The sequence below is a fragment of the Cucurbita pepo genome, chromosome 6 (genome assembly GCF_057944985.1).
Source record: "Cucurbita pepo subsp. pepo isolate OVF chromosome 6, ASM5794498v1, whole genome shotgun sequence".
Lineage (NCBI taxonomy): Eukaryota > Viridiplantae > Streptophyta > Magnoliopsida > Cucurbitales > Cucurbitaceae > Cucurbita > Cucurbita pepo.
Genome location: NC_141803.1, coordinates 16,393,506 through 16,414,280, shown reverse-complemented (window position 1 = coordinate 16,414,280; position 20,775 = coordinate 16,393,506). Strand labels below are relative to the sequence as shown.

The following is a 20,775-nucleotide window of genomic DNA, read 5'->3' as shown; positions in this document are numbered from 1 at the left end:
GCGAAGAGTTCAAGTATGCACACAAGATAGATAGGCTACCAAATCCTTCCTTTATGCATGTTTGATAAGTAAGAAGATAACAGTCCTTTCGGGAACTGTCCTCGAAAGAAGACAAGAAGCTAAGAGATCAGGTAATGATGAAATGTCCTATGTTTACTGTTTACAAGATGACGAAATGACCTTCTATATAAAGATTTTGGAGATTAAAATAAAAGTTACACACTATGCTTTTTAAGCCCGAGTTTATTATTTTGGAGTCATTCAAGTAGTTTTGATCAAATTATCTTGTGGAATGATTCAAATCACAAATTTAAAAACGAGTTTTCTTTACTTGATCTTGATCATCAAGGCAATCCATTCCAAAACTTTTCCTAGAGTTATGATTCTTAAGCGTTTTGGGGGTTCTTTGATAATTTAGATCTAAACGTTTTGTTCTTCAACAAGATTGTTAAATCAAATTCCAAAAGTTTATTAAGAAAAGGAGGTACTTAAAATTAGGTATTAATTGAAAGATGTTGTCTCATGAAGCCCTTCACTCCCTCTATACACAACAAACCAATTCCCAACACTATGTACTTTGGCAACAACTACACAACTCCTCTGTCCCTGTGGCCTTATCAACAATTAGAAGCTGTTCTGTTCTACTTTTGGGGCAAAATTTTCGTTTTCAAAGAGCTGTAGAATCCCTGGGGTACATGTAATTTCCAATCCTTATTGTTCCTTATATACACAACACTAGCATCAATATTATATTGGTCAAGGTTTTTATGGTTCTTTGCAGACAAAGTTGCAGCAGAGCATTCAGTTTGAGAGCAGGAGAATCTTCAAACCTTTCGTGTTACCGAAGTTAGTCTTTGATCTCGAGAATTATCGGCTTCGGTTCCAAGCTGATCACCTAACTCGTGTTCTTCTCTTTGTCGAGACGTGCCTTTCGAAAAGCCTGCTGGATTTGTCTCTCGTGATCCTTCAACAAGTCTTCAATGGTTCCCCCTGTAGCCACCAACGGTCCTGAGTATTGCATTCTGGTCTTCTTTTGAACACAACCCTACAAATCAAATGTTCATAGTCAGATTCACTAGATCCCTCATCGGTTGGGGAAGAGAACGAACCATTCTTTATAAGAGGGTGGAAACCTTCCCCTAATAGACGCGTTTTAAAAACCTTGAAAATTCGAAAGGGAAAACTCAAAGAAGACAATATCTGCTAGCAGTGGGCTTAAACTGTGTTACAAATGGTATCAGAGCCAGACACCGGGCAATGTACCAGCGAGGAGACTGAGTCCCAAAGGGGGGTGGACAGGAGGCGATGCGCCAGCAAGGACGCTAGGCCCCGAAGGAGAGTAGATTGGAGGGTCACACATCGTTTGTAGAAGGGAACGAGTGCCAACGAGGACGCTGGGCCCCGAAAGGGATGAACTGTGAGATCCCACATCAATTGGAGAGGAAAACGAAAAAGGTCTGGAAACCTCTCCCTAGCAGAGGCATTTTAAAAACCTTGAGGGGAAGCCCGAGAGAGAAAATCCAAAGATGAGAATATCTACTAGGGGTGGACTTAAGACAGTAGAGATTGCATTTCCCATGTATTAAATGATTTTGAGAACTATTTAGTTAAACTTGTTCTATCAAGTCATTGATTTTCTATTAATCATGTGTACCAAGAAGCTGGAACATGTCTAGACACTACCTCTTCCTTCTTGAGAGCAGAGGTTGATAAATCTCCCACTGGCTGATGCATATGAGATTTCTGTGTCTTTAACTCTGCACAATTTCTTGTGGCTCCAGAAGGCTTGGCCCATGAACCTGCAATGCTTGGGTGCACCATAGATGTCGAGTGGCCGTACCTACTCTGCGCAACTCTCGGAGGCTCGCTGTCCTCTTGGGAGGTGTATTTGTTAATCTTTTTCGCGAGTGGGTGTACCTGCAATTTTTGTCAATGAGAAAGGTATGTTTTAAGGTGAATAGTGTTTTTTACAAAAGCATTGTTTTTACATAACATAAACAATGTAACGATCCAAGCCCACCGCTAGCAGATATTGTCCACTTTGGATTTTTCCTTTCGGGCCTTCAAGCTTCCCCTCATTGTGAGATCTCACATCGATTGGAGAGGGAAATAAAACATTCGTTATATAAGGGTGTGGAAATGTCTCCCTAGCAAACGCATTTTAACAACCTTGAGGGGAAGCCCAAAAGGGAAAGATCAAAGAGGACAATATCTTTTAGCAGTGGGCTTGGGCCGTTACAAATGGTATCAGAGCCAGACATCGGGCAATGTGCCAGCGAGGAGGCTAAACCCCGAAGGAGAGTGGGATTGGGGGGTCCCACATTGATTATAGAAGGGAATAAGTGCCAGCAAGGACGCTGGGCCCGAAGGGGGTGGATTGTGAGATTCCACATCCGTTGGAGAGGTGAAAGAAGCATTCTTTATAAGGGTGTGGAAACGTCTCCCTAGCATACGCGTTTCAAAAAACCTCAAGGGGAAGCCCGACAGGGAAAGCCCAAAGAGGACAATACCGGTTAGCGGAGGGCTTGGGTCATTACAAACAAATAGTTATCCACGAGTCTACCCTAAGTGATAGCATATTTTCACAATTTTCATCTCAAACTAATGAACAAATAGTTTCCAATTCTTGACATGTACCTTTATCGTCACATCTCCTTGAGCACTGAATTCAGGAGTAGGAACTACCTTGTTGTCTCTTGAGCCCCTTCTTACAGATTCAGGATGCCATCCCTTAACAGCTTCTGCTTTTCTCCTGAAATTAAGAGAATTGTATGTATATAAGACGGGTTATTAAGTATAACAAAAAAGAAACCACTAGAGAAACAAGCTTAAAACCATACTTCCTTTCTTCTTCATTACGCAGCTTGGCATCAAATTCTTTGCTCGGAGCATACTTTGGTAAGCTTGAGGGGTCACAAGGGAGAGGTTCTGTTCTGAAAAACTGCAAAACCGGATAGCAACATATCATATGGAAGAACACATCAACGAGAAGCACTTTTATTTCAACGAAGAAACCATGCAAAAGTAAACTGAAGATGTTAGGAATCACGACTCTATGTAATGGTATGATATTGTCCACTTTGAACATAAGCTCTCTTGAGTTTGTTTTGGTTTGTTTTGGGCTTCCCCAAAAAGTCTCATACCAATGGAGATGTATTCCTTACTAATAAACCCATGATCATTCCCTAAATTAGCCAACGTGAGACTCCCTCCCAACAATCCTCTCCTCGAACAAAGTACACTACAGAGCCTCCCCTGAGGCCTATAGAGCCCTCGAACAGCCTCCCCTTAAACAAGGCTCGACTCCTTTTCTTGAGTCCTCGAACAAAGTACACCCTTTGTTCGACACTTGAGTCACTTTACATGGCTATGATACCATGTTAGGAATCACGACTCTCCACAATAGTATGATATTGTCCACTTTGAGCATAAGCTCTCATGATTTTGCTTTGGGCTTCTCCAAAAGGCCTCGTATCAATGGACATGTATTCCTTACTTATAAACCCATGATCATTCCCTAAATTAGTCAACGTGAGACTCCCTCCCAACAATCCTCAACAGAAAATAATCCTCAACAGAAAATACCTCACTTCCAAGAGCGGAAGAAGCTGATCCTCTGTGCTCTGGTTCAATAGCAAGAAGCTTATTAATGAGAGCCAGAGCTGAAGAAGGGAAACTTTTGTAAGTATCAGAGAGGCAGCTTTTATAACGGTGTTGTGGTTTGTAGCTGGTTGCATGTGGCAACTTTGTTCTCCGCCAGAATTCCTCAGATGGTGAGCCACAGAGCTTAAAAATCTTGTGGATTTGTTCCACCTGATAAACAATTCAACAACATCCAAGTGACTTTTATGGAACAGGCTATTGTTCTTTCTCATTTTCTTAAAGTTTGCAAGAAATAGAACAGGCTAAAGAGTGGATGATCGAACCTCTGTTCTTCCTGGCATAATAGGTTTTCCAGCAAATAGTTCAGCAACGATACAACCACAGCTCCAGAGATCTATGGCAGGTCCATATTGAGTAGCGCCGAGCAAAAGCTCGGGTGCCCTGTACCACAACGTCACTACCCGACTAGTCAATGGCTGCTTTCGATCAGGATGAAAAGAGGTAGCAAGTCCAAAGTCTGCAATCTTGAGCACACCATTATTGTCAATGAGAAGATTTGAAGCTTTGATATCCCGGTGTAGAATACCCCGACTATGACAGTGTTCGAGTCCATGCAGCAATTGTTGCACGTAACATTTAATCTGCAAGCACAAAATAACACTGCTTTAGATGGCTCAGTTTGAATAAGCATTCATTTTCAAAATGGTTCTAGTTCAAGTCAAAATTTGAAATGCTCAAGAGAAGCAGCGAAGATACTTGAGCCTCCGTAAACTTATGTCCAGGAGCTGCCACAAGACCAGCAAGGTCATGCTCCATGTACTCAAACACAAGGTACAAGTTGCTCGACATTCTGGAAGCGACTAGAGCCTCGAGCTTCATAACATTTGGATGATCCAGTTTGCGCAAAATATAGATTTCCCTAGCCATAAAACGGACACTTTCGGGATCCTTATTTACAAATCTCACTTTTTTCAATGCCACAATTTTACCAGTTTCAAGGTCACGGGCTTTATATACACTGCTGTAAGTTCCCTGTCCAATCTGCATATAGGAAAGAACACAATGGGATTATCAGCACATATTTATGCAAAATGAGATCGAGAGACATGCACAGCAGATGTCTAGACACGAAAAGCCTCAAAGAATCTACCTAAAATCACCTCAGGAAATATGGTACTCAGAATTTACTAGTCCTCTAACTTGGAATTCCTACCTATACTCACCACCCCTGGGGCTGTCATGGGGTTTACTATAAGCTCTCTATGGCCCGCTCCCCCTTGCTTCTTTCCATGGGACTAATAACATTATTGTAACATGTCAATCTAAGCATAACTTGGCTGGTAAAGACATTATATCCTTAATCAAAACGTCATAGGCTCAAATCTCCACGTCACATGTTAATGAACGAAAAAAAGCATCTAGCTATGTAACATACGCACAAGACATTTACCCAACGAAAGAAAGAGAATCGGAATATCAATGTGATATCTCACATCAGTTGGGGAGGAGAAGGAATCATTCTTTATAAGGGTGTGGGAACCTCTCCACTAAAAACCTTGAGGGGAAGCCCAAAAGGGAAAGCCCAAAGCGGACAATATCTGCTAGTGGTGGGTTTGGGCTGTTACAAATGATATCAGAGCCAGACACCAAGCAATATGCGAGCAGAAAGGTAAGCCCCGAAGGAGACGGTGTGCCAGCAATGACACTGGGCCCCGAAGGGGGTGGATTAGAGGGTCCCACATCGACTAGAGAAGGGAACGAGTGCTAGCGAGGACGCTGGGCCTTGAGGAGTGTGGATTGTGAGATCCCACCTCAGTTGGGGAGGAGAACGAAGCATTTTTTATAAAGGGTATGGAAAACCTCTCCCTAACATATGCGTTTTAAAAACCTTGAGGAAAAGCCTAAAAGGGAAAGCCAAAGAGGACAATATCTACCCGAGGCGGGCTTGGGCCATTCCAATCAATGAGAATAAAAAAAACAAGCACTCGACCAACGTGGAGAGACTCATTTCAAGGAAAAATGCATAATGTTCAGAACATTAACTACATTGAAACAATAAAGTCATAGGATTCTAAAGAATTGAAGTAAAAGAGAACATAATAAATGGAACTAACTTTATCCAACTTTTCAAAGGAGTCAACCCGGCGAGGCACCCACCCTTTGATAGCTTCTCCAGCAACAGAAGCTAACCATGAAGGCCATCCAGCCATGACATGTTCAGCTTCAACCGCTTTAGACAAGCTAGCTAACCTAAAAATGTCAGGCCGTTTTCCACCTCCTGAAGCATTATCATCATTTACTTTTGCACCCTTCATGGCTTTATTCACAGATTCATCACCCTCCTTTGCTCGATGAACAGACCCTCCATTACCCTTTCTTTTATGAACAGAACTCCCATTTGCTTTTGATTCCTGCCTTGACAACTGAATCTCTTGCAACATATTCTCTCTTTTTGAGGGAGAAGGAGCAACCAATTGAACCGAAGATTCATCCACATGTTTTTCAGATAATTGACTGCCATCCTCTGGTTCTGAGGAATCTCTTGAGCAAAGGCAGCCCATACTCCCTCAAACGTTTATTCACCACCGTTTTCTACCATTGATAAACCTGCATTTTCCTGGGAAAACCCCAAAGTTTCCCCTCTCTGTCAACACATTTACAACAATTTGCCATCATTTCCAACAATTCGCAGATTGAACCAAACATAAATCAATAACTCTCTACGAATATTTCAGGAAATTCAAATGAAAAAACATATAGGAAGAAAAAATCAAACCCTAAATGCACAAGAAACAACAAAAACAAAAAAACAAAAAAAAAAAAAAAAACCCACCGATTCAAGAAACAACAGAGAAAACTAAAAACCTAGATCAGAAATCCTTTTCCTCGACCAGAAAAAAAAAACGAATTACAAAGATTAATAGACAAGAATTAATATCGCCATCGTTAACGAATGAAGAGAAATGGAAAATAGAAAGAGAAACAAACAGAGAGAAATGGAAAACGGAATCGAGAATAAAGAAACGGAACGTGGATTGGAAAAGGGAGAGAGAGAGAGAGAGAGAGTTGAAGTGGGTAGTGATGAGGCCCTAGAAATGCGAAGAACCAACCATCTTTGGAGATTGACAGAGCTTTTGTTCGGAAGATCAAACCAGAAAATGAATCTGAATAGAAGAAGAGGCGTAGAATTTGGAAATAATACAATAGAAAAAGATTGTTCAAACCTTCCATTGACAGTGATGAACAAGAACAGAACATATTTTTTTTTTCTCTCTGCGGGCGATGCCGCAAGACGTGCATTGCAGTACTGTCGTGCTCGTTGCGCCCCGCCAAATGGCGATTCTTTCAACTCTTTGGGGGAAGTTCTAAAATTCATGTTCTAACTTCCAACTTAATATTAAATATATATATATATATATATATATATATATATATTTGCCCTTATTCATTAGAGATGTTTACGGGGCGGGACGGGAACGACCTATGTCATTCATTTCATTCTCCATTGTTTGTCGTAAATTTTTATTTATTTATTTTAGCTGAATGGGTGCTCGAGAATTTTTATATGTTATCGTTCTTATAAAAAAAATAGTCATTTAAAAAAAAAAAAAAACTTTTTAATGTATTCTTTACATTTTTTTTAATATAACTATTAATTAGTGTTAATTTGTTATTCGAAATTGGAGCTGAATCACTTCTTTATCAATTATTATTTGTTGGTCAAATCACTTAACCGGACAATAGCAGATCCACCGTTAGCAGATATTGTCCTGTCCTCTTTGGACTTTCCCTTTCGGGCTTCCCCTCAAGGCTTTAAAACGCGGCTGGTAGTGTTCTCCTCCCCAACCAATGTGGGACATCACAATTCACCCCCTTCGTGCCCCAGCCTCCTCGTTGGTACTCGTTCCTTTCTCCAATTCGATGTGGGACCCCCACCAAATCCACACTCCTTTGGGGCCAGCGTCCTTACTTGCATACCGCCTCGTGTCTACTCCTTCGGAGAACAGCGAGAAGGTTGGTATATCGTTCGTTGTCTGGCTCTGATACCAATTGTAATGTCCCACATTGGTTGGGGAGGAGAACAAAGCACCCTTTATAAGGGAGAGCAGACGCGTTTTAAAGCCTTGAGGGGAAGCCCGAGAGGGAAAGTCCAAAAATGACAATATTTGCCGATCTGTGTTATTAAAAAAAGTGAATGATTTTTTTTTTCAATTAAAATATTAATAACCCAATTAGCTAGAGAAAAAAAAAATCTAGGTACAACTTGGAAGTGAAATTTAGAAGAAAAAAATTTAATAAATTTATATTTATATTATGCGGGTCGGTCGGAGAATATTTTCAGTCCCCGACCCCATTTATTTAAGGGGGAGAAACCTCTCCCCTCTCCCTCCATTTCCTAGCTAAATGGGGAATGTCTGTTCAAGGCAAGTACAACTTGGAAGTTAAATGAACATCTCTAGTAGTCACTAATAATATTTGTTAAAACCACCGCACGTAAATCGTGAAAGTTGTCTATTCTATTTACAATCATTTACATAATAAAATAAATTACAAAGAAAATGGGAGGAGCTACAAATGGATAAATGATATTTGTCTATAATAAAGAGTCAGATATGGTACGTATGTAAATCGTAATAGAAGACTAAATATCCTCGATCATATAAGTCATATAAGTTATTTGCCTATAATAAATGATCAAATAAGATATTTAGTAATGGAAGGCTAAATATCTTCAATCATATAATATATTTGTCTATAATAGAAGGTTAAATATGATACATATGTTAAACCATAATTCAAGGCTAACACCCCCGCAAGCTGAGTGTCGGATTTGAACGAACGTGAAGCTTGAATCTGCAAAATTCTTGTGAAGATGTTAGCAACTTGGAGATGGGAAGATGCATGTTGTGTGGGCAGTTTGCGAGCGACAACAAGTTCCCGAAAGACATGATAATCTAATTTAACATGTTTGGGCCACTTGTGAGAACGAGATTAGAGCTAAAAAAAAAATAGCACTTTTGTTGTCACATAAGAGTCAGAGCCATTGTGGAATATAAACCTTAAGGTCATGCAAAAGATACCTAAGCCAAAGTTCAACAGCAGTCATAGCAAAAGCTCAATACTCATATTTATACTTGGAACGTGAGATAATAGTAGGTTGCTTCCTAGCACTCTAAGAAACGAGATTTTTACCAAGATAAATTGAATAGTAAAATAACGATTATCGAGACAGCCAGCCCAATCAACATCCAAATAAGCCACTAGTGCACTAGGAACAGTGGGTGAACGAAAGGTAAGGCCAAGTGGCGAGAGTGGAATGTTCCCTAAACATAGCAAAAAATACGTTTGACAGCAAGAAAGTGATCTACAATGGGGGCATGAAAAAATCAACCGACAAAATTGATAGTATGGGCAATATCTGGGCGCATAATGGTCAAGTACTGAAGGGCGCCCAATAAGAGATCGATAGAGAGTAGGATCAGAGAAAGAAAAACCATCAACAGTTAGGTGTTTGAGAAACAACCATGGAGTGTGGATTGGTTTGCTTTTGAGCAACTGAGCACGAGTAAGAATATCTCGAGCATATTTTAACTCACTAATAAAGAAACCATTAGGAGTGGGTGAAACTTCAAAACCAAGGAGGTAACTAAGAAAACCCAAATCCTCGGTTGCAAACTCATAATAAAGCTTGTGAGTAAAGCTGTCAAGAAGAGATCGGTTGTTGCCTCTAACAATAATGTCATCAACATAACGAAGCAAATAGATAAGGTTAGATTGTTAATGAAAGACAAAAAAGGACGTGTCAACACGACTACAAAAAAAATCAAGTGTGAGAAGAAATAAGCTGAAACGTTGAAACCAGGCATGAGGAGCTTACTTTAAGCCATATAGGGTTTTCTTTAATAAACAGATATGAGTGGGAAATTGAGGATCAATATACCCAGAAGGCTGTTCTATATGAACTTAGAGTAATATGTGAACGGTGTATAAGGTTGTGTCATAAAGATGATTTAAAGATGAAAACTATAGGGATCTCATGCATTTTGTGTGCACATATACATTGGGTTACTTCCCCATTTATGATAATAAGTACGAACGCGTACACTATGATGATGATCATCATCATGCCCCACATGACACGATTACGGATAGCTAGCTCGACTATGATGGGTCCAGAGGGGTGCAAATCTCGTCTAGGGATCCACGCTAGCACGTGTGGGTCGTGTATAGGGAAGTACTACACATCCAATTTTGTCCCGACTAGAGACCACCCTTATGATGATTTTAACGATAGGTCCCTAATCATAAGTTGCATGTGTTTGCATTCTCTGGCCCCATAGTGGAGTCACTTACTAAATATTTTAGCTACTTCTATTTCAGGTAAAAGGCAAGATACTCCTATACAGCTGATGTGTCAAATCGTGTGCTACTTCTATTTCAGGTAAAAGGCAAGATACTCATGTACAGCTGATGACAACATCGCAAATATAGACCATGACACGTACATAGAATAATGATATTTCATTTTCTTAGATTTAGGTTAATATAGGGTATTATTACTTTTAATGTTTTATTTATTTTATCCGGTATTTCCTTATGCTATTCTAAAGATGCTTTTGAACATGTAAGTCTATGACGGTATTTTATGATGAAGTTTTAAATGTTTAATTCCACGTAAGAGTATAGGTTATAATTTTTTAGCTGCCTAATTAATTATTTAATTTGATGACCATATTAACTATTTATAATTAAATTTTGATATAATTTTATTAAAATTATTTATTTGAAAATAATTATTAATATGGACGGCTAAACAAAACCAGAGACCTGACATTTAATGCATATTATTTATAATATACTTATTAAAGATTAAAAATTAAATTAAAATTTAAAACGTAACATTACTTTATTAATAAAATTATTATAATGATAAAGATTTATAAGTATATCTCATTTAATACAATTTACTTGAAAAAAGTTTATATAAATAATTTTATTTGAATAATTTATTTGATCAAACGTAAACCTAAACTCAGCTCAAACCCACTGCTAACAGATATTGTCCTCTTTGGGCTTTCCTTCGAGGTAGCTCACTGCTAGTAGATATTGTCCTCTTTAGGCTTTCCTTCGAGATAGCTCACTGCCAGCAAATATTATCCTCTTTGGATTTTCCCTTTCGGGCTTCCATTGTCCTCTTTGACTTTTCCCCCCTCAGGCTTCCGTGGGATCTCACAAAACGACCCATGTTATTCGATTAGTGGCTAACCTTCATCCCAAGGTTTAATCAACCTTGATAAAGGATAGAAGGGTGCGAGATATTAATGTGATGTAAAATAGTGAATAACATGTCTCATGCATCACCCAACACAGCTTATTTGATTACCCGACATTCTTTTTCTAGATATTTTTTCTTTAAGTATCATAAACAAAACTTTACACCAAAGTTGTAACTAAGTCCACCACTAGCAGATATTATCGATTTTTCCTTTTGGGTTTCCCCTCAAAGTTTTAAAAACATGTCTGCTAGGGAGAGATTTTCACATCCTTATAAAAAATTGCTTCATTTCCCTCTCCAACCGACGTGGGATCTCACAGTCCACCACTAGCAGATATTATCGATTTTTCCTTTTGGGTTTCCCCTCAAAGTTTTAAAAACGTTTATGCTAGGGAGAGGTTTTCACATCCTTATAAAACTGCTTCATTTCCCTCTCCAACCGACGTGGGATCTCACAGTCCACCTCCTTTCCCACAGTCCACCTCCTTCAGTGCCTAGTGTCATCATTGGGGACCCCCCAATAATTCTACCCCCTCAGTATTTAGCCTTCTCACGAGCACATCGCCCAGTGTCTAACTCTAATACCATTTGTTACAGCCCAAGCTCACCGTTAACAGATATTGTCCTCCTCTTTGGGCTTTCCTTTTCGAGCTTCCTCTCAAAGCTTTTAAAACGCATCTACTAAGGAGAGATTTTCACACCCTTATAAAGAATATTTCGTTTCCCTCTCCAACTGACATGGAATCTCACAAACCGACCAATATCGTTGGATTAGTGTCTAATATCCATCCAAGATTGAACTCATTTAGTTTATGGACAATCTTTTTGATAGCGATAAGGAAGGAGGGTGCGAGAGATATGGTGCTAATTTCAATCCTTTACATAAAACTCCAAATGAGTCATAGTAGCATCCATTTGTCATAACCCCTCCGCGTGTCCCTCGCCTCGCTCATGCATTTCACCACCTGTTCTGTGTGCCCGCCCCTTCTTCTCTCTCACCTAATCGCCATTTTTACACTCTTTTCTTCATCTCTCTGGTTCAGAGATTATCCAAATTCCCTTTACAGAGAAGGGTTTTCATAGTCGGAACACGTTTTGGTTTATGTAACGAAGAAGAAGAAGAAGATGGAGTTGATGAACTCTTTCTTGAATCTGGTGGTGCCGCCGGCGAGTTTGGTGATTCTGGCGTTCTCATGGCCGGCATTGTCCTTCATCAACGCCTGTGAGTGGATTTACAATTCCTTCAATATTGAGAATATGGAAGATAAAGTCGTCATTATCACCGGAGCTTCCTCCGGCATTGGAGAGGTAATTCGCTCGAACCTTTTAGCTTCTTGATCGATGATACATAAACATACACGCTAGGAGGGGTTGAACCTCTAACCAACTGAGCTATTAGAAGGAGGGGTTGAGCCTCCGACCTTGTGGTTAACCACCACACGCTCTAACCAACTGAGCTATTAGGAGGGGTTGAACCTCCGACCTTGTGGTTAACAGCCACTCGCTCTAACCAACTGAGCTATAAGAAGGAGGGGTTGAACCTCCGACCTTGTGGTTAACAGCCACACGCTCTATCCAACTGAGCTATAAGAAGGAGGGGTTGAACCTCCGACCTTGTGGTTAACAGCCACACGCTCTATCCAACTGAGCTATTAGAAGGAGGGGTTAAACCTCCCTCCGACCTCGTGGTTAACAGCTGAGCTATAAGAAGGAGGGGTTAAACCTCCCTCCGACCTCGTGGTTAACAGCTGAGCTATAAGGAGGGGTTGAACCTCCGACCTTATGGTTAACAGCCACATGCTCTATCCAACTGAGCTATTAGAAGGAGGGGTTAAACCTCCCTTCGACCTCGTGGTTAACAGCCACTCGCTCTAACCAACTGAGCTATAAGAGGGAGGGGTTGAACCTCTGACCTTGTGGTTAACAGCTACACGCTCTAACCAACTGAGCTATAAGGAGGGGTTGAACCTCCGACCTTGTGGTTAACAGCCACACTCTCTAACCAACTGAGCTATTAGGAGGGGTTGAGCCTCCGAACCACAGAAGGGCCACACGCTCTAACCAACTGAGCTATTAGGAGGGGTTGAGCCTCCGAACCTTGTGGTTAACAGTGACACGCTCTAACCAACTAAGTTATTAGAAGGACACGCTCTAACCAACTGAGCTATTAGGAGGGGTTGAGCCTCCGAACCTTGTGGTTAACAGTGACACGCTCTAACCAACTAAGTTATTAGAAGGAGGGGTTGAACCTTTAACCTTGTGGTTAACCGCCACACGCTCTAACCAACTGAGCTATTAGGAGGGGTTGAGCCTCCGAACCTTGTGGTTAACAGTCACACGCTCTAACCAACTGAGTTATTAGGAGGAGGGGTTGAACATTTGACCTTGTGGTTAACAGCCACACGCTCTAACCAACTATTAGGAGGGGTTGAACCTCCGACATTGTGGTTAATAGAAACACGCTCTAACCAACTATTAGGAGGGGTTGAACCTCCGACCTTGTGGTTAACAGCAACACGCTCTAACCAACTATGAGAAGGAGGGGTTGAACCTCCGATCTTTTGGTTAACAGCCACGCCGAGCTATTTCAGCTTCTTTTGTTAAGTAAATTGGTAGCTGTAGAATTATGAACCAAAATGTTGAAACTGCAGCAAATAGCCTATGAGTATGCGAAAAGGAAGGCGAATCTGATGCTGGTGGCGAGGAGGGAGAACAGGCTAAGAATCATAAGTGAGAATGCGAGGGCAATGGGAGCTAAACGAGTTTTGATCATGGCAGCTGATGTTGTTAAAGAAGATGACTGTCGAAGATTCGTCTCTGAAACTGTTAATATCCTCGGACGAGGTTTCTTTCCGATCTCCCTTTGTTTTGAAGAACTGAATTTATAGTTATTTTAAGCAACTCTTGTTCTTGTGCAGTGGATCATCTTGTAAACACGGCTAGTTTGGGACATACATTCTACTTTGAGGAAGTTACCGATACATCGATATTTCCCCATTTGATGGTAAGAACGGTTCGAGGATTGTTGGGAGGGAGTCGATCATGGGTTTATAAGTAAGGAATAATTAAGGAATAATATCTCCATTAGTATGAGAACTTTTGGGGACACTAAAAGCAAAGCCATGAGAGCTTATGCTCAAAGTGGACAATATCATACCATTCTGGGGTTCGTGATTCTTAATATGGTATTAGAGTCATGCCCTTAACTTAGCCATGTCAATAAAATCCTCAAATGTCGAACAAAGAAGTTGTGAGCCTCGAAGGTGTAGTAAAAAAGTGACTAAAGTGTCGAACAACGGGTGTATTTTGTTCGAGGGCTCTAGAGAAAGGAGTCGAGCCTCAATTAAAGGGAGGCTGCTCGAGGGCTCCATAGACTTCAGGGAAGGCTCTATGGTATACTTTGTTCAAGAAGAGGATTGTTGGAAGGGAGTGCCACATCGGCTAAGTAAGGAATACTATCTCCTTTGGTATGAGGCCTTTTGGGGAAACCAAAGGCAAAGCCACGAGAGCTTATGTTCAAAGTGAACAATATCATACCATTGTGGGGAGTCGTGGTTCTAACAAGAACTAGCGGGGGAGTGAAGAACATGAGATGTTTCTATGGCTAATGATAGTATCTCATAGTGCAGGATATCAACTTTTGGGGAAATGTTTATCCAACTTTGGTGGCTCTACCGTATCTTCATCAAAGCAATGGTCGAGTCATTGTTAACGCATCGGTTGAGACCTGGTTACCGTTGCCACGGATGAGCTTATACTCTGTAAGTCTACAGTTCTTCACTAATAGCTTTTCTCAAGCAACAGAAAACTGACTCGATTTTTCGATTATAACAGGCTTCCAAGGCAGCACTGGTGAATTTCTATGAGACATTGAGATTTGAAGTGAAAGACGATGTTGGGATAACAATAGCCACACATGGTTGGATTGGAAGTCAAATGACCAGAGGCAAGTTCATGGTGGAAGATGGTGCAGAAATGCAACGAAAGGAAGAAAGAGAGGTAAACTAAACAGCTCTTTGGTTTGGCCAGCCTTCAAATGAAATGAATGAACGGTTCGTTTTTGTGTTTCAGGTGCATGTAACCGGAGGCCCGGTTGAGGAGTTTGCAAAGTTGATTGTGTCGGGGGCGTGTCGGGGAAATATATACGTTAAGTATCCAAGCTGGTATGATATCTTCCTGCTATACAGGATGTTTGCACCCAACATCCTGAACTGGACGTTCAGGTTGCTACTTTCGGGTAACGGTTCGAGGAGGACATCCCTAGTCGGGACGGGAATGCCCGTATATGAAGCTAGCGGGAGCGGGAGTGGGAGGCTGGTTTTGGAGGGAGCGTCGCCTAGACGACTACTACTTGCCCCTAACTCACCACAAAGCCTACAGGCCCAGAAGCTGGAATGAAATCACAAGTTTTCCTATAGAATGTTGTTAATGAATGTTTTGATCTGATTATCAGTTGAATAAACAGGACGTTTTCGAGTCGAGTTCATCTGTAAACTTCAATAAAAGATGGGCACATTTTTTTGGTTCAACAAAAGCATCTAATTTCTTGGTATGTATATGTATATAGTATACAAGAACAGATATGATGATATATGCGAAGGCAGAAGAAAATATGAACTTACAGTACATCTATTTGAAAGCATCTGAAGCAGAATAAATGAAGTCCAAGAATCCAGTTCCCTTGAGAAGACCCTTCCCAGTTAAGAGCTCAAAATCCAACAACAACAAGAACCCAATCACTGCTGCCTTTCCATTTATCAATTCATTCTTTCCAGTGAAGCCAAACCCTCCAAGATCTTCATCAACCACCATTCTCACCTTGAATGGTTAACACAAGGTAGAAGTTCAAGAACGTCGATATGGACATAATACAAGGTAGAAGTTCAAGAACTGAAGAAAACTATTAGCGAAAAGCAGAATAAGTTCGACTAAACCATGAAGAAAACTATTAGCGAAAAAGCAGAATACGTTCGACTAAACCATTCCATAGTTACCTCGTCGACATGGACATAACACAAGGTAGAAGTTCAAGAACGGAAGAAAACTATCGGCAAAATAACAGAATATATTCGACTAAACAATTCCATAGTTACCTCGTCGACATGAACATAACACAAGGTAGAAGTTCAAGAACTAAAAAAAACTATTAGCGAAAAAGCAGAATACGTTCGACTAAACCATTCCATAATTAACTCGTCGACATGAACATAACACAAGGTAGAAGTTCAAGAACTGAAGAAAACTATCGACAAAAAAACAGAATACGTTCGACTAAACCATTACATAGTTACCTCGTCGACATGGACATAACACGAGGTAGAAGTTCAAGAACTGAAGAAAACTATCGGCAGAAAAAACAGAATACGTTCGACTAAACAATTTCATAGTTACCTCGTCGACATGAACATAACACAAGGAAGAAGTTCAAGAACGGAAGAAAACTATCGACAAAAAAACAGAATACGTTTGACTAAACCATTGCATAGTTACCTCGTCGACATGAACATAACATAAGGGTAGAAGTTCAAGAACGGAAGAAAACTATCGGCAAAAAAACAGAATACGCTCGACTAAACAATTCCATAGTTACCTCGTCGATATGGACATAACACAAGGTAGAAGTTCAAGAACTGAAGAAAACTATCGGCAAAAAAATAGAATACGTTCGACTAAACAATTTCATAGTTACCTCGTCGACATTGACATCGGTAGCAGTTACACCGGGTTGAGCTTTCCCACTGAAGACAATCTCAGCAGATGCATCTGATATCACGTTTCCCCTCATGTTGATATAAATGTTGTTTTCATCAGTTTTTACAGGGTATACAAAAAGCTTCCTTAAGGCTGGTGTGAGGACTCTGAGAACAGGGTTGTTTGGATACCATTCCTTGATTTCTCCAGTTTGGAGGTCAAATGTGCTATCTGTCGTTGGACAGACAATACAGCCATCCTGAGTAGAGAAAGGGCATGATCATTCAATCAAGTGTTCTACATTGCAAGCATTAGAACTTAGTCTAGTTTCAAAAACTGAAATGATGATATATATATATTAAGAACATTGGAGCCCAACAGTCAATTTGAATGAGTGAAAATCAAAGTTTTATCTTGCCAGTCGACGGTGGTAGATGTTAGGTATCACGAACCTCCACAATGGTATGATATTGTCCACTTTGAGCATAAGCTCTCATGGTTTACTTTTGGTTTTCCCAAAAGACCTCGTACCAACGGAGATAGTATTCCTAGCTTATAAATCCATGATCTTCCTCTTAATTAACTGAGGAACTCCCCAACCATAAGGAGTAGAACATTTCCATTCTATCAGGTGTTTAGGTGAAATCGAGCTTGACCCAATTGACTCCTTATCATACCATTGTCAAGGAAGAAGAGGAATCTGTTGTCCATGTTGAGGATTGTTGGGAGGGTGTTCTACATTAGCTAATCAAGGGAATGATCATGAGTTTATAAGCAAGGAATACATCTTTATTGGTATGAGACCTTTTGGAAAAACCAAAAGCAAAGTCATGAGAGCTTATGCTCAAAGTGGACAATATCATACCATTGTGGAGATTTGTGATTCCTAACATGGTATCAGAGTCGTACCCTTAACTTAGCCATGTCAATAGAATTCTCAAATATCGAACAAAGAAATTGGGACCTTCGAAAGTGTAGTCCAAAGTGACTCAAGTGTCGAACAAATGATGTACTTTCTTCGAGGGCTCCAGAGAAATGAGTCGAGCTTCAATTGAGGGGAGGCTGTACAAGGGCTCCATAGGCCTTAGAGGAAGCTTTATGGTGTACTTTGTTCGAGGGGAGGATTGTTGAGGATTGTTGGGAGGGAGTCCCACATGGGCTAATTAAGGGAATGATCATGAATTAAATAAGGAATACATCTCCATTGGGGAGATTGTTATGAGGCCTTTGGGGGAAACCAAAAGCAAATCCATGAGAGCTTATTCTCAAAGTGGACAATATCATACCATTGTGGAGATTCGTGATTCCTAACATGGTATCAGAGTCATGCCCTTGACTTAGTCATGTCAACAGAATCCTCAAATATCGAACAAAGAAATTGAGACCCTCGAAAGTGTAGTCAAAAGTGACTCAAGTGTCGAATAAATAGTGTACTTTGTTCGAGGGCTCCCACATTGACTAATTAAGGGAATGGTCATGGGTTTATAAGTAGGGAATACATCTCCCTTCATATAAGGCCTTTTGGGGAAACCAAAAGCAGAGAGCTTAGGCTCAAAGTGGACAATATCATACCATTATGGAGATTCGTGATTCCTAACATGGTATCAGAGTCATGCCCTTAACTTAGTCATGTCAACAGAATCCTCAAATATCGAACAAAGAAATTGGGACCTTCGAAAGTATAGTCAAAAGCGACTCAAGTGTCGAACAAATAGTGTATTTTGTTTGAAGGCTCTAGAGAAAGGAGTCAAGCCTCAATTAAGGAGAGAGACTGTTCAAAGACTCTATATAGGCCTCAGGGAAAGCTCTATGGTACACTTTGTTCGAGAGGAGGATTGTTGAGGATTGTTGGGAGGAAGTCTTGCATTGTCTAATTAAGAAAACGATCCTGGGTTTACAAGTAAGTAATACATCTCCATTGGTACGAGGCCTTTTGGAGAAACCAAAAGCAAAGCCGTGAGAGCTTATACTCAAAGTGGACAATATCATACTATCGTAGAGATTCGTGATTCCTAACTGTCCTAGATACAATAACGAACCTAATCTTCTCTAAATCATGAAAATATGTCCTCCCCAATTGGGAAATCATTATTGTTATTCTCTAGGAATCATATGAAACAAGGGCAGAATTCAGATAATTCTACAATTCTTTGACAGTCACAAGAAAAGAAGAAACAGAGGAAATGAAATTAACCTTAGTGAGTTTGGCATTAAGGAGACCTTCAGTGTAAGCACCTTCAGCAGGGGAACGATTCTCAATAGCAAAAATCCTCTCCTTATACCAAAGAAGCAAAACCGTCTCCCCACCCTGAATAATCACGCGCCGCTCCCCTTTCGGCAGCGCCGACAACGGAACCACGGGCACCCAGTTACCAGACGCCGACGATTCCTCAGCCACCGAGACCTCCGACGCTTTGCACAAGATTTTCCGGGGACCGGATGGAGGAGAGGCGAAAAGGGAACGGCGAAGGGCGGGTTTGAGAATGGGAAGGGCGGCGGTGCATGGGGAGGAGATCGGATGGTTCCGGCGGAAAGGGAGGGCAAAATGGGAAGTGAGGTTAGTGGAATTGACGGCCATTGGGAGGTGGAAGTGGAAGGGGAATGGAGGGGGTGAATGACAGTGAGAGAAGAAGCAGGGGAGGAGAGAGAGAGAGGGATTTAGAGAGAGGGATTTAGAGAGAGAAAACGGAGGATTTGCCATAGACCACATGAAATGGATAACGGGAAGGGTCAATGAAAATGGAGCGCCGGTGATCTGAATATGTGTACCAAATTCTTATACGTTGTGTCAATGGTTTCACGTGGCCCCCAAGTTTTGTTGTTCATTCAACGTTAACCCGACAACCCGGACCAACCCAACCCAAACTATAAGAGTTGGTTGAATTAGCATTCCGGATAGGGTTGGGTTTATTTTTCTGAACCCGAATTGAATCGGTTGAAAGAAATGCTTTATCAACCGTGCTCTCTTCTCTACTCCTAGACATAGAAGAGAGGCTCACTCTTCATTGATAGTATCCTCTGCATCTTATGCATCTTCGGTGTCCTTTCTTGGTTTCAGGGAGCCTGTGAGCAAGAGTTCCCTCCCAAAGTTGCTTTGCCGGAGGGAAGTGGGCTTCATTCAATGGAATGCTTTGTTAGTTCAGGGGGTCCGATTTTTCAGTTTAGTGTGTAGGGAGGCGCCCTTTGTTGACCTTTCATTGCCGGAGAGAAGTGGGTTTAATTCAATGGAATGCTTTGTTGGTTCAGGGGGTCCGATTTTTCGGTTTAGTGTGTAGGGAGGCGCCATTTGTTGACCTTTCAGGAGACATGTTGTAATGTTCAGTCGATGATCAATCCGATGTTCAATCCTTCTAGAAATGGTGATCAGACTTGTTAAGATCTCTTCTATGCTGGGAAGTGGGCTTCATTCAATGGAATGCTTTGTTGGTTCAGGGGGTCCGATCAGACTTGTTAAGATCTCTTCTATGCTGGGAAGTGGGCTTCATTCAACGGAATGCTTTGTTGGTTCAGGGGGTCCGATTTTTCAGTTTAGTGTGTAGGGAGGCGCCCTTTGTTGACCTTTCATTGCCGGAGGGAAGTGGGTTTCATTCAATGGAATGCTTTGTTGGTTCAGGGGGTCCGATTTTTCGGTTTAGTGTGTAGGGAGGCGCCCTTTGTTGACCTTTCAGGAGACATGTTGTAATGTTCAGTCGATGATCAATCCGACGTTCAATCCTTCTAGAGATGGTGATCAGACTTGTTAAGATCTCTTCTATGCTGAGAATCATTTGTTTTTCCTCATTTTGATTGACCTTGACCGGTCATTGCTGGAAAATCAGGCCCCAGCCTCGTTGGCCTCCCAATTCTCAACCCCGACCTACATTTTGATTGACCTTACTCTTGGTTTTCTAATTACCACGTAGACAATCATATTACCACCTCTCGACGTCAATTATTAAACACATGATCTGTTAGTGAACAATCTTTTGAGGATAGAGAACCTATCAGGGTAGATGAATATCGACTATCTCATCAACGAGGATGTATAGACGATGTTTTACAATAATGTACAGTATGCTTAGAATAATTGTTGATCTGATGTCAACCCAATGTGTTGATATCAAGAAAATGCTCAAGAACATGGTTTTCTCGAAAAGCTAGTTTTGATATCATGTTAGAAATCACGAAGATATGTGTATATATATATATGTATATATATATACATG

At 40.8% G+C, this 20,775-nt stretch overlaps 3 protein-coding genes across 10 annotated transcripts; 1 reads left to right on the top strand and 2 right to left on the bottom strand.

Moving 5' to 3' along the window:
• Positions 1 to 485: 485 nt before the first annotated feature.
• Positions 486 to 6,988, bottom strand: LOC111796918 (putative serine/threonine-protein kinase At1g09600). 8 transcript variants are annotated; one of them, XM_023679721.2, is made up of 9 exons: positions 6,828 to 6,988; positions 5,718 to 6,247; positions 4,360 to 4,644; positions 3,927 to 4,244; positions 3,586 to 3,813; positions 2,841 to 2,941; positions 2,638 to 2,752; positions 1,684 to 1,917; positions 486 to 1,045 (listed from the first exon to the last, which is right to left on the bottom strand). In XM_023679721.2, exons 2-9 carry the CDS (start codon positions 6,162 to 6,164, stop codon positions 896 to 898), a joined length of 1,878 nt encoding a protein of 625 aa, XP_023535489.1. In that variant the 5' UTR covers positions 6,165 to 6,247; positions 6,828 to 6,988; the 3' UTR covers positions 486 to 895. The 8 variants fall into 8 exon arrangements, with proteins under 8 accessions (XP_023535489.1, XP_023535490.1, XP_023535491.1 ...); XM_023679722.2 differs by having other exon boundaries at positions 5,718 to 6,220; XM_023679723.2 differs by lacking the exon at positions 6,828 to 6,988 and adding an exon at positions 6,714 to 6,818.
• Positions 6,989 to 11,878: 4,890 nt separating this feature from the next.
• On the top strand, positions 11,879 to 15,490 carry HSD5 (hydroxysteroid dehydrogenase 5). Its single transcript, XM_023679738.2, has 6 exons — positions 11,879 to 12,187; positions 13,531 to 13,723; positions 13,798 to 13,883; positions 14,509 to 14,640; positions 14,714 to 14,878; positions 14,951 to 15,490. Exons 1-6 carry the CDS (start codon positions 12,005 to 12,007, stop codon positions 15,275 to 15,277), a joined length of 1,086 nt encoding a protein of 361 aa, XP_023535506.2. The 5' UTR covers positions 11,879 to 12,004; the 3' UTR covers positions 15,278 to 15,490.
• LOC111796930 (Rieske (2Fe-2S) domain-containing protein) lies at positions 15,375 to 19,259 on the bottom strand. The gene is made up of 3 exons (XM_023679746.2): positions 18,765 to 19,259; positions 16,569 to 16,829; positions 15,375 to 15,697 (listed from the first exon to the last, which is right to left on the bottom strand). The coding sequence occupies exons 1-3, from the start codon at positions 19,146 to 19,148 to the stop codon at positions 15,509 to 15,511; spliced, it is 834 nt and encodes a 277-aa protein (XP_023535514.1). The 5' UTR covers positions 19,149 to 19,259; the 3' UTR covers positions 15,375 to 15,508.
• Between the last annotated feature and the right edge of the window lie 1,516 nt (positions 19,260 to 20,775).

What these genes read in the sequence shown, in the direction of transcription:
- LOC111796918 (XM_023679721.2), bottom strand. Translation starts at nt 6,164, where the DNA reads ATGGGCTGCCTTTGCTCAAGAGATTCCTCAGAACCAGAGGATGGCAGT. An exon ending in CCTTTGAAAAGTTGGATAAA is followed by an intron (nt 4,645 to 5,717) that starts GTTAGTTCCATT and finishes TCCTATATGCAG; the next exon opens with ATTGGACAGGGAACTTACAG. An exon ending in AAGGAGATGTGACGATAAAG is followed by an intron (nt 1,918 to 2,637) that starts GTACATGTCAAG and finishes CAAAAATTGCAG; the next exon opens with GTACACCCACTCGCGAAAAA.
- HSD5 (XM_023679738.2), top strand. Translation starts at nt 12,005, where the DNA reads ATGGAGTTGATGAACTCTTTCTTGAATCTGGTGGTGCCGCCGGCGAGT. An exon ending in CACGGATGAGCTTATACTCT is followed by an intron (nt 14,641 to 14,713) that starts GTAAGTCTACAG and finishes CGATTATAACAG; the next exon opens with GCTTCCAAGGCAGCACTGGT. An exon ending in AACGAAAGGAAGAAAGAGAG is followed by an intron (nt 14,879 to 14,950) that starts GTAAACTAAACA and finishes TTTGTGTTTCAG; the next exon opens with GTGCATGTAACCGGAGGCCC.
- LOC111796930 (XM_023679746.2), bottom strand. Translation starts at nt 19,148, where the DNA reads ATGGCCGTCAATTCCACTAACCTCACTTCCCATTTTGCCCTCCCTTTC. An exon ending in TTAATGCCAAACTCACTAAG is followed by an intron (nt 16,830 to 18,764) that starts GTTAATTTCATT and finishes TTCTCTACTCAG; the next exon opens with GATGGCTGTATTGTCTGTCC. An exon ending in CCGATGTCAATGTCGACGAG is followed by an intron (nt 15,698 to 16,568) that starts GTAACTATGAAA and finishes TAACCATTCAAG; the next exon opens with GTGAGAATGGTGGTTGATGA.